We start from the raw sequence: 13,013 nt of genomic DNA, 5'->3' as shown, positions 1-13,013 counted from the left end.
GCCCGACTTTTATGGTGGCTCGAGCCTTGCAATTTACAGACAAATGCACAGTGTTGATCTCAAGCATGGCGTTCTGCAGTTACCATCTCGTTACATTGTCCATTCAGATCATGAATGGTTTTCTGCAGAAATCACAGACTGTGGCCGTGTTTAACAATTTGGAGGAGTCCTGCGACACCTGCTGGAGAATTGGTATGTGCTGTACTCTTCACACATGGGGCTTCCGTGGCCACCTGCCCTGTTTCCTTCAGGCATTTGTAAAATACAGAGTTTTATGGTGTGACTCAGGGTTACGTCCTGAGCATCGTCCTCTTTGCTATTGCCGTTAACCCTATAATGGCCTGTCTCCCATGGGGCATCTCTGGCTCCCTTTTTGTTGATGATTTTGCCATCTATTGTAGTTCTCGACGGACCTGTCTCACTGAGTGGCGTCTTCAGCGATGTCTTGATTCTTTACTCCTGGAGCATCGACAATGGCTTTCACTTTTCCACTAACAAAACCATCTGTATGAATTTCTGACGTTGCAAATGGTTTCTCCCACCATCTTGGGCCTGTTGCCCTTCCATTCGTTGAAACTACGAAATTCCTTGGGCTCATGCTCGATAGGAAACACTCTTGGTCCTCCCATGTGTCTTACCTGACAGCCCGCTGTATGCAGTTCCTCAATGTCCTGTGTGTCCTCAATGGTACTTCCGGTGGTGCTGATCGAATCACCCTCCTCCATTTGTACCGGTCCCTTGTCTGTTCGAAACTGGACCATGGGTGCTTTGTTTATCGGTATGCACATGATACCTCTTATGCCGTCTCAACACTATCCATCATGGCATCTGTTTGGCCACAGGCTCCCTTTACACTAGCCCAGTTGAGTCTGTTTGCTGACACTGCTGAACTACCACTGTCCTACTGCCGTGACTTTCTCCTCAACAGGTATGCGTGCCATTTGTCTGTCATGCGTAGTTGCCCATCCTATGCCTCCTCCTTTGATGATTCCTTTGATCGCCACTATGGGTCACATACCTCTTCCCTATTACCTCATGGTGTCAGCTTTCAGCACTTGGTACGGTGGCTTAACTTCACACTACCTGCACCTTTCCTGATTGGTGAGAACCCTTCACCACCTTGGCTTCATGAAGCGGCCTATGTTAACCTTGGCCTTCACTCACGTCCTAAGGATGCTGCTCCAGCCTCAGTCTATCACCTTCAGTTTCACAACCTTCGCATGGAACTTCGTGATAGTGACTTCGTGATAGTAGTGACTTCGTGATAGTAGTGACTTCGTGATAGTAGTGACTTCGTGATAGTAGTGACTTCGTGATAGTAGTGACTTCGTGATAGTAGTGACTTCGTGATAGTAGTGACTTCGTGATAGTAGTGACTTCGTGATAGTAGTGACTTCGTGATAGTAGTGACTTCGTGATAGTAGTGACTTCGTGATAGTAGTGACTTCGTGATAGTAGTGACTTCGTGATAGTAGTGACTTCGTGATAGTAGTGACTTCGTGATAGTAGTGACTTCGTGATAGTAGTGACTTCGTGATAGTAGTGACTTCGTGATAGTAGTGACTTCGTGATAGTAGTGACTTCGTGATAGTAGTGACTTCGTGATAGTAGTGACTTCGTGATAGTAGTGACTTCGTGATAGTAGTGACTTCGTGATAGTAGTGACTTCGTGATAGTAGTGACTTCGTGATAGTAGTGACTTCGTGATAGTAGTGACTTCGTGATAGTAGTGACTTCGTGATAGTAGTGACTTCGTGATAGTAGTGACTTCGTGATAGTAGTGACTTCGTGATAGTAGTGACTTCGTGATAGTAGTGACTTCGTGATAGTAGTGACTTCGTGATAGTAGTGACTTCGTGATAGTAGTGACTTCGTGATAGTAGTGACTTCGTGATAGTAGTGACTTCGTGATAGTAGTGACTTCGTGATAGTAGTGACTTCGTGATAGTAGTGACTTCGTGATAGTAGTGACTTCGTGATAGTAGTGACTTCGTGATAGTAGTGACTTCGTGATAGTAGTGACTTCGTGATAGTAGTGACTTCGTGATAGTAGTGACTTCGTGATAGTAGTGACTTCGTGATAGTAGTGACTTCGTGATAGTAGTGACTTCGTGATAGTAGTGACTTCGTGATAGTAGTGACTTCGTGATAGTAGTGACTTCGTGATAGTAGTGACTTCGTGATAGTAGTGACTTCGTGATAGTAGTGACTTCGTGATAGTAGTGACTTCGTGATAGTAGTGACTTCGTGATAGTAGTGACTTCGTGATAGTAGTGACTTCGTGATAGTAGTGACTTCGTGATAGTAGTGACTTCGTGATAGTAGTGACTTCGTGATAGTAGTGACTTCGTGATAGTAGTGACTTCGTGATAGTAGTGACTTCGTGATAGTAGTGACTTCGTGATAGTAGTGACTTCGTGATAGTAGTGACTTCGTGATAGTAGTGACTTCGTGATAGTAGTGACTTCGTGATAGTAGTGACTTCGTGATAGTAGTGACTTCGTGATAGTAGTGACTTCGTGATAGTAGTGACTTCGTGATAGTAGTGACTTCGTGATAGTAGTGACTTCGTGATAGTAGTGACTTCGTGATAGTAGTGACTTCGTGATAGTAGTGACTTCGTGATAGTAGTGACTTCGTGATAGTAGTGACTTCGTGATAGTAGTGACTTCGTGATAGTAGTGACTTCGTGATAGTAGTGACTTCGTGATACACTGATGGCTCTCGGACTGCCTGTAGGGTCGGGTGTGCCTTCGTCATTGGCACCTGTGTATTTCAACATCAGCTTCCAGCACACTGCTCAGTATTTACTGCAGTGCTCTTCGCCCTGTATCAGGCCACGGAGCACATCCGATGACACAGCCTTTTCAATTGTGTCCTCTGCTCAGACTCTCAGTGCCCTTCACAATCTAGGAGAGCTGTAGACTGCCCATTCCTCAGTGCAGCAGGTCCAGGAAAACTGTCACTTGCTCACGCTTGGCGGAGCCAGTGTGATGTTTCTGTGGGTTCCTGGTCATGTTGGTTTGCCAAGAAACGAGGCTGCTGACGCTGCTGCCAAGGCTGCAGTCCTCTTAACTCCGCCCACTAGTTCCTATATTCCCTCTAATAATCTCTGTGTTGCCCCCTGTCAAGAGGCGGTGTCCCTTTGGCACCGCCATTGGTCCTCCCTTCATGGGAATAAGCTCAGGATTATTAAGCCTCTCCCAGAGGCTTGGACGGCCTCCTCTCAGCCCTCCCTCCCGGTGGGAGGTGGTCATTTTAACTAGGCTGTGTGTTGGGCACTGCCTTTTTAGCTATTGTCATTTGATAAGTGGCACTACCCCACCACTTTGTACACGTTGTGCCCAAGTCTTAACTGTCTGCCACTTCCTGATGGAATTCCCATTTTTTAACTGCTTGGGTTTGCCATCTGAGTTATCGGCCGTTTTAGCAAATGATGCGAGGGGTGTCGAGTGCGTTTTACTTTTTATTCTCCAAAGCAGTATGGTGAAAGCTATTTACTTTTTATTCTCCAAAGCAGTATGGTGAAAGCTATTTACTTTTTAATTTGGACCTCTGTTTCTGTATGGATTCTTTTTTAGCCCTTTTTCCACGTGTCTAATTTTGGCTGTCTTCTATGATGTCAATTGCGACTGACACACAGTCATTTTTAACTCCTCTCTGTCTTCGTGTTGTATAGTTTTGACTTGGGTTTGTATGACCCCAGTTGTTTTTTGCACCCTAAAGCAAAACAAAATCAAAACCAAACCTCAGTTCCCAGCCCTCCTCAATCTATATAAGAGAAAAAGAAGAATCATTAGTCCCAGGACAAGGCCCCCTGGGGGCCCCAGAGGACCCACCTTCCCCCTCACAACCTGAGTCTGACATCTTACTTATAGATGTCACCCGGTCCTCGTTGGTGTCTGGATAACAGCTCCTTGCTTATTCAATGGAACTGTAGTGGATACTACCGTCACCTCCCATAGTTGCAATCCCCAATGCCTTTTCCTCAACAGCTTGTGTCTTTCTCCAGTAATCTCATTTTATTGGTGCTGACTCACTGATCGATCGTGGGTTGTATGCTTTCGGTCTGAACCAGGTCGGCCCTTCAAGGGCTCCCAATGGTGCATGCACATTGGTCCATATGGATATTGTTAGTACATGGATCCCAGTACGTACCACATTGGAAGCAGTTGCCATCTGGGTCCACTTGGGCCCTGTGGTCAAACTTTACAATCCCTATCTCCGTGTCGACAAGCTGCCTACATCTGCTGCCCTAACTATCCTCCCTCAGCAACTCACCCCCCTCCCCCACCCCATCTTCCTCCTTGGTGTTTTAAATGATCACCCTTTGTGAGGGCAGGCTTTTTCATCTAGTGGAGGGCTCCTCATTGACAAGCTTCTTGTGGACCATGACCTGTGCCTTCTTAACGAAGGTTCCCCTATGTATTTTAGCGTGTGAACGCATTATTGTGGCCAAGATACACGAAGCCCACGCCTACTACAGTAGTACAAGTTTATATATCAACTAGCTCTGCAGATGATGAAGAAATTGATGAAATGTATGATGAGATAAAAGAAATTATTCAGGTAGTGAACAGAGACGAAAATTTAATAGTCATGGGTGACTGGAATTCGATAGTAGGAAAAGGAAGAGATGGAAACGTAGTAGGTGAATATGGATTGGGGCTAAGAAATGCAAGAGGAAGCCGCCTGGTAGAATTTTGCACAGAGCATAACTTAATCATAGCTAACACTTCGTTCAAGAATCATGAAAGAAGGTTGTATACATGGAAGAACCCTGGAGATACTAGAAGGTTTCAGATAGATGGTAAGACAGAGACTTTGGAACCAGATTTTAAATTGTAAGACATTTCCAGGGGCAGATGTGGACTCCAACCACAATCTATTGGTAATGAACTGTAGATTAAAACTGAAGAAACTGCAAAAAGGTAGGAATTTAAGGAGATGGGACCTGGATAAACTGAAAGAATCGGAGGTTGTACAGTGTTTCAGGGAGAGCATAAGGGAACAATTGACAGGAATGGGAGAAAGAAATACAGTAGAAGAAGAATGGGTAGCTTTGAGGAATGAAATAGTGAAGGCAGCAGAGAATCAAGTAGGTAAAAAGACGAGGGCTAGTAGAAATCCTTGGGTAATGGAAGAGATACTGAATTAAATTGATGAAAGGAGAAAATACAAAAATGCAGTAAGTGAAGCAGGCAAAAAGGAATACAAACGTCTCAAAAATGAGATCGACAGGAAGTGGAAAATGGCTAAGCAGGGATGGATGTAGGACAAATGTAAGGATGTAGAGGCTTCTCACGAGGGGTAAGATAGATACTGCCTACAGGAAAATTGGAGACCTTCGGAGAAAAGAGAACCACTTGCATGAATATCAAGAGCTCAGATGGAAACCCAATTCTAAGCAAAGAAGGGAAAGCAGAAAGGTGGAAGGAGTATATAGAGGGTCTATACAGGGGCGATGTTCTTGAGGACAATATTGTGGAAATGGAAGAGGAGGTAGATGAAGATGAAATGCGAGATATGATACTGCGTGAAGAGTTTGACAGAGCACTGAAAGACCCAAGTTGAAACAAGGCCCCGTGAGTAGACAACATTTCATTAGAACTTCTGACAGTCTTGGGAGAGCCAGTCCTGACAAAACTCTACCATCTGGTGAGCAAGATGTATGAGACAGGCGAAATTCCCTCAGACTTCAAGAAGAATATAATAATTACAATCCCAAAGAAAGCAAGTGTTGACAGATGTCAAAATTACCGAACTATCAGTTTAATAAGTCACGGATGCAAAATACTAGTGCGAATTCTTTACAGACGAACGGAAAAACTGGTAGAAGCCGACCTCGGGGAAGATTAGTTTGGATTCCGTAGAAATTTTGGAACACGTGAGGCAATACTGACCCAACGACTTATCTTAAAAGAAAGATTAAGGAAAGGCAAACCTACGTTTCTAGCATTTGTAGACTTAGAGAAAGCTTTTGACAATGTTGACTGGAATACTCTTTCAAATTCTAAAGGTGGCAGGGGTAAAATACAGGGAGCGAAAGGCTATTTACAATTTGTACAGAAAGCAGATGCCAGTTATAAGAGTCGATGGGCATGAAAGAGAAGCAGCAGTTGGGAAGGGAGTGAGACAGGGTTGTAGCCTATCCCCGATGTTATTTAATCTGTATATTGAGCAAGCAGTAAGGGAAACAATAAAATAATTCAGAGTAGGAGTAAAAATCTACGGAGTTCGCCGATGACGTTGTAATTCTGTCAGAGACAGCAAAGGAATTGGATGAGTAGTTGAACGGAATGGAGAGTGTCTTGAAAGGGGGATATAAGATGAACATCAACAAAAGCAAAACAAGGATAATGGAATGTAGTTGAATTAAATTGGTTGATGCTGCCGAAATTAGATTAGGAAATGAGACACTTAAAGTAGTAAGGGAGTTTTGCTATTTGGGAAGCACAATAACTGATGATGGTCGAAGTAGAGAGGATATAAAACGTAGACTGGCAATGGCAAGGAAAGCATTTCTGAAGAAGAGAAATTTGTTAACATAAAGTATAGATTTAAGTGTCAAGAAGTCGTTTCTGAAAGTATTTGTATGGAGCGGAGCCATGTATGGAAGTGAAACGTGGACGATAAATAGTTTAGACAAGACGAGAATAGAAGCTTTTGAAATGTGGTGCTACAGAAGAATGCTGAAGATTAGATGGGTAGATCACATAACTACTGAGGAGGTATTGAATAGAATTGGAGAGAAGAGAAATTTGTAGCACAACTTGACTGGAAGAAGGGATTGGCTGGTAGGGCATGCTCTGAGGCATCAAGGGATCAGCAGTTTAGTGTTGGAGAGCAGTGTGGAGGGTAAAAATCATAGAGGGAGACCAAGAGATGAATACACTAAACAGATTCAGAAGGATGTAGGTTGCAGTAAGTACTGGCAGATGAAGCTTGCACAGGATAGAGTAGCATGGAGAGCTGCATCAAACCAGTCTCAGGACTGAAGACGACGACGACGACAACATGGCACTTTCTCTGCCATTGATCTCCCTCTCTATTCCCCTCCCCTTCTTCCTTCCTTACAGTGGCTGTGCCAAACAATGTCCTCTGTGATAGTGGCCACTTCCTTTTGATTCTCTCACTCTCTTCCCACCTCCCGATGACCAGGTGACCCCACTGGACTTTCCATCATACTGATTGGTCTCTGTATACCTCCCAGGTTGTTTCCACCTTCCTTATCAGGTTGTATTGATAGTCGTCTGTGATCTTTCCAATAAGATAATCCACATTGCCGTTCTCCACTTAAAAGGCCCCATTTGCCTCTGCCAGTTCCATGGTGGAGAACGACCATTGCCTCCCTTGTCCATGACTGTCGTCAGGGCTTGCAACATCTTAAGCAGCACCTGTCCGCCACCAGTCTTATTATCTTTAAATGTCTTCATGCCACAGCCTGTTAATCAGATGGAGCAAACAGGTATTTTGGAAATGCTTTGCCTCGTGTCTAGGTTCTTCTGTCCCTTCATCATGGCAGTGGGCTGTAGTCTGCACCCTATGCTCCCTCCATGGCTTTGCTCTTCCAGGTGGCCTTTGTACAGCTCCATCGGTTATTTCAGAATACCTTGCGACCCATTTTGCACAGGCATGGGCATTAGCCTTCTATCCAGTTGCTTTCCCCCTCTGTAAACTGCAGACAGAAGCTTCCCGCTTGTGTTTTACCCCTTGTCAGACAGAATCCTACAGTGAACCTTCCACTGAATGGGAGCTTCTACTGGCACACTCTGTCTCATGACTCAGCTCCTGGCCCTGATTCCACACACAACCAGTTGCTTCAGCACCTAAGTCCTCCTCTAAGACAATAGCTTTCCAAATGTTTAACCATATTTGGCTCCAAGTCATTTTACCCCCTCAGTGGAGAGACAGTATTGTCATTCCTGTCCTTAAGCCTGGCAAGGATCCATTGTCCCTTGGTAGTTACCAGCCAGTCAGCCTGACCCATGTTCCCTGCAAGTTACTAGAATGGATGGTGGCTCATAGACTTGATTTGGTCCTTGAATCTTGGCCTTTTATCTCATTACCAATGTGGCTTTGTTCGAGGGAGGTTCTCGAATTGATCATCTGCTTAAATTGGAAACTGCAGTTCAGCAGGCCTTTTCTTAGTGGAACAATCTTTTCACAGTTTTATTTGATCACAAAGCGTACAACACAGCTTGGTGCCACCGTATCCTCCTCATGCTACTTGGAAGGGACCTTTAGGACTTCCTGCTGATTTATATTTACCGGTTCCTGTCCCACCAGTCATTCAATGTCTGGGTTTCAGTGTGTATATGCCCCAGGAAATCCGGGAAAACCTGGGAACTTTTTCATTCAGGGAAAAATGGGGGCCATATTTTAAATTCTGAGAATTTGTCAATGTTTTAGTCTTCAGCAGTTTAATTTTTGTGGTTTTGAGAAGTAAGTACTGATACTCTAACTAAGAATTTTACTTCAACCCACTACTGCAGAATATTACTGCAGCAATAAAAAAAAAGGAAAGAGAGTAACACTGAAATAAATGCACCATTTACAACAACAAAACACAGTGCACACAAAAGTGTCTGCTGACAGAGGTTAAATTACTGCAGAAAGGGCTGCATTACGAAATCTGAGAGAGGACCCTGACGTCGTGGTATTGAAAGCTGACAGAGGTAATGCAACTGTTTTGGTACCTCGTGGGGTGTATAAAGATAAGATGTATGGTCTGCTAAGTGACTCTACCTGTAGGAGAATTGATTACGATCCTACAGGACGTGTGCAGCGAAAAACTTCAGCACTATTAAATTCCTCCTCCTTATCGCAAGAGACCATCAAGAGGTTAAGACCACATGGTTGTGTACCTCCAAGACTGTATGGCCTTCCAAAGATTCATAAAGAGGGTCTTCCTCTGCGTCCAATAGTGAGCAACATTGGAGCTTCTACATATGATTTAGCTAAACATCTCGCTTCCTTACTGAGACCTTTCATAGGCAAGTGCTCACATCACATACGAAACTCAGCTGATTTTATCAATAGACTGGGGGCTCTTCGTCTTAGCCATGTAGACCTTCTAGTAAGTTTTGATGTGGTCTCACTTTTTACAAAAGTTCCTCTTGCAGATTCTTTGACACTGATTGGTAACATGTTTCCTGTTGATATCACTGCTTTGTTCAGGCACGCTCTTTCCTCAACTTATTTTATGTTTAATCAAGAATATTTTGAACAGACTGACGGTGTCACCATGGGTAGTCCCCTGTCTCCTTTGGTGGCCAACCTTTTTTATGGAGGATTTTGAAGAGAGAGTGCTTGAATCAGCTGCCCTGAAGGCAACAGTTTTTTGGTGGTATGTGGATGACACTTTCATAGTGTGGCCTCATGGAGAAGATAAATTAATGGAGTTTCTACATCACCTCAACTCCATTCTTAGCAACATCCTGTTCAACATGGAAATAGAGAAAGATGGTTGTTTGCCTTTCGTGGATGTCCTGGCTCGAAGGAAGAATGATGGTTCTCTAGGGCATTCAGCTTACCGGAAACCCACTCATACTGATTTGTACCTGCAAGCATCGAGTTGCAATCGCCCATCGCAAACCATGAGTTTGCTTAAAACACTTGTTCATAGAGCTCATACTGTCTCAGATCTAGATAGCTTACCTCAAGAACTCGCCCATCTAAAGACAGTATTCAGCAAAAATGGGTATTCCATCCGGCAGATTAATAGGGCACTAACAGTTAAAACTTAGAAGCAGGAAGTGAATAAAGAGGAGAACATGCCGGAACAATCTTTAGCTTTTCTTCCTTTCGTTGGCAACACTTCGTTTAAAATAGCAAGAATCCTCCGAAAATTTCAGGTAAAAGTGGTTTTCCGGCCACCATCGAAGATTGCAGACCTTGTGGGATCAGTTAAGGACAATCTGTTACTACGAAAGGCCGGAATTTACAAGATACCGTGCCAATGTGGCATGGCTTACATAGGTCAAACCACACACACTGTGAAAGAACGCTGCACTGAACATCGTTACACCCGCCTTTTGCAGCCAAGAAAGTCCGCTATTGCTGAACATTGTATTTCTACTGGACATTCCATGGAGTATGAGAAAACAATGATTTTGTCCACAGCAACGTCTTTCTGGGACTCCATTATTAAAGAATCCGTAGAAATATGACTGGCAGAAAATCTGTTAAACTGTGACAGCGGCTACCAGCTGGATAGTGCGTGGAATCACATCATCTCCACGATTCGCTCAAATTGAAGACGACAGAGTGCGTCGATGACCGTGAGAAACAGCAACGCAGAGGGCGACTGAGTTCCGCTATCCACAAGCGAGGGCACTGCCGGCGGGCAGTGTGGTTCAACTATCAAGTTTTCGATGCATGCGCAGAATAGTTACAGTACGCTATATATTGTGGAACGGAGGACGTTTTCGCCAGTGTGTGATGGCTCACCTGAAGATGACTGGCAGGTGCCCAGTTGAAATATCGTGCGAAGTATTGAACGACGACCGGCTGCAAGCCCGAAATTTGTTTGAACAGGGTGGTTGTAGTTGGAGCCTCTCTTCATGTTTTCTGGGTCTGGGACCCATGATCACTCCTCCTTCAAAGACAGCTCTTTTATCCCTCAGTTTTTAGATCTGCCCTATCCTTTCATTTGTTCTACTGTGTGTGTGTGTTTTTAGCTTCATTACTTTATAGTTTGACCCCTCTGGCGGGAACCACCCACTTTTTGCAGACAGCTCTATCTTATGCATTTAAGTTTTGAACCTTGGGACTGATGATGACCTCGTTGCTTAGTCCTGTAACCTCTCTCAATCAGTCAGTGTCCTGAGTTGAAAGGTTGCGAGACTTGACAAGGCAATAAATGTTTCCTACTACCTGCATGTCAAGCATATCGTGCAGATTCTGGTAGCATCAATCTTTTCCAGCAACCAATGCTCTGTTTTGCTGCTAATTTTAGGACTAGATATCACTAGAGGTCACTATCAAAATTTGTTCCACAACGTCTTAAAGAATAACTTTTGTTCCTCAATCACTTGGTGGACTGCATAACCGAACCACCAGGTATATCAGCTGGTTCTCGGGAGTTGTTGTTACTGTCTGATGCACTTATTTTACAGAATCTTTCCATTTCACTTTTTCTTATTAATAAGACTTACCTGAAAAGTTGGTTAAAGCCTTCATAAAATTATTGCGTGTTCACCACCACCACCACCACCACCACCACCACCACCTCCACCACGTGTTCATGTTCATCTTCATGATGACAACAATGACTATCAGCCCCTCCACCTCCTCCCCATGGTTTTTCTTTGACTTACTTGCACATACAATAAGCTAGCTCTCTCTCTCTCTCTCTCTCTCTCTCTCTCTCTCTCTCTCTCTCTCTCTCTCTCTCTCTCTCTTTTGCTGCTGCTCCCCCCCCCCCCCCTCCCACCACCACCACCACCACCACCACACACACCATCTATATTCTCTCTACCTTTAGTCTGATTATAAGTTAAAAACTGTTGCTATCAATACTTCTCACGTAAATCTTTATATATAGAAGAAAGTGTGACAGAGGCACATTTACTATTTATCCTCTTGAAGTATTTATTTTCTGTGGAGAAGTTTTCAATCTTTGTCAGGGTAATTGTCAGAAATATATTGCACCAGAAACCTTGCGCAGGTGACACCAGAGTTATGGTAGTTTTGTGGAGATAGACAAAAAGCTTAGATGATTTCTACCACATGAAAGGAATTAGGAAATTTGGTATACCTCTAGTATGGATGAACAGTTTCCAAATGAATATAATGCAATACTTTGTGATAAAAAAAAATTACATTGCATCTGTTCATCACCCCTGTGATGCAGTGCTAGTACTAATCTCTATTTGGATTTGTCATAGTAAACTACTGAAGAATCTGAATTGACAGATCAGTAGAATATTGCTGTATTTTACGTGGAAAGTGGTTATAGTGTAGTCTGGTATGTGGCATCTTGTCTTCCTCCTTCCACCACCGTCTCCCTGCTCCTCACGTTTTCTTGCCTACATGCTCCTCTACCAAAATGTCTGTCTTGAAGTATAAATTTTGGATGTGTATTTGACATATTTAATAATTGTATGTTTTTGCTGCTTTCAACAGAAGGAAGGGGTGAACCCTGAAGTATTGATAGAACAGGTAAAATATAGTTCACATTCTCAACCACTTCTGTTCCTCAGAGAATGAAACTGTTGTGAAAACTACATACCTGTCATACCATTTTTCTTCACAGTAAGGATAATAAAAATATGTACAGCTTGTCTGTAGCATGATGAAGCTAGAATAGTGTAGTCTTTCACTGTAGACGTTGTAGAATGGTAAATTAAAAATTTTGCCACACAAGTAGCATGCACCAGATTATACTGCATACTGCATGCTTTCCTTCCTGCAAGCTGAGCCGGGGAGACATAGTAATTGTGTGTGTGTTTGTGGGTGTTCCTCCCTCCCTCCCCCTCTCCACCCCCCCCCCCCCTTTTGCATGCATTTTCTCAATGATAAACATAGTGCAAGTTGAAAAGATGCATTTATCAAGTGACAGCACTTAGTAATGTATTTTGAAGAAATAATTTTTCCAGTACATATGTACATATGCTCCATTAGATTACAAGGTAAAAAGTTACTTTCAGTGGTAGAACATCATTAAGTGGCTAAAATTGTTGCTTTCATTATTCCGCTATATTTCAGTTAAAATAACTTTGTGATAGACACTTCTGTAAATCAAGTGGTAGACACTATCCACCAGCCAATTATAGTTCTTTCTTGAGTGCCACCTATTTGCTGTGTTGCCTGTTCTGTAAGTACATGCAAAGCATTGTCAAAAATGGCTGGTTGCACATCAGCTACATTGCACTTGCACAACCCCCTGCCTTTTACCTCTACACCATTCCAATCTGTCGATCATACATTTATGTTAGTTACAGGTATGCTACTCAATGAGACCACTAAACATGCCAACTAGTTGCATGGTACCATATGACTCAAGTGTT

The 13,013-nt window shown here is 43.3% G+C and overlaps 1 protein-coding gene across 3 annotated transcripts in view; it reads left to right on the top strand.

Annotated features, from left to right (window-relative positions):
* LOC124615602 (endophilin-B1) overlaps window positions 1-13,013 on the top strand; it is a 226,219-nt gene that overhangs the window by 104,168 nt on the left and 109,038 nt on the right. For 2 of the 3 annotated variants that reach the window (XM_047143593.1, XM_047143595.1), the window contains exon 6: window positions 12,130-12,165. The exons of the other annotated variant lie outside the window; for it this stretch is intronic. In XM_047143593.1, coding sequence (XP_046999549.1) covers window positions 12,130-12,165 — 36 coding nt within the window. The remainder of the gene's footprint in view (window positions 1-12,129; window positions 12,166-13,013) is intronic. 3 annotated transcript variants of the gene reach the window in all.

The sequence above is a fragment of the Schistocerca americana genome, chromosome 5 (genome assembly GCF_021461395.2).
Source record: "Schistocerca americana isolate TAMUIC-IGC-003095 chromosome 5, iqSchAmer2.1, whole genome shotgun sequence".
NCBI lineage: Eukaryota > Metazoa > Arthropoda > Insecta > Orthoptera > Acrididae > Schistocerca > Schistocerca americana.
Note: the sequence above shows the minus strand (reverse complement) of the source record. Positions and strands in the feature narration are given on the sequence as shown.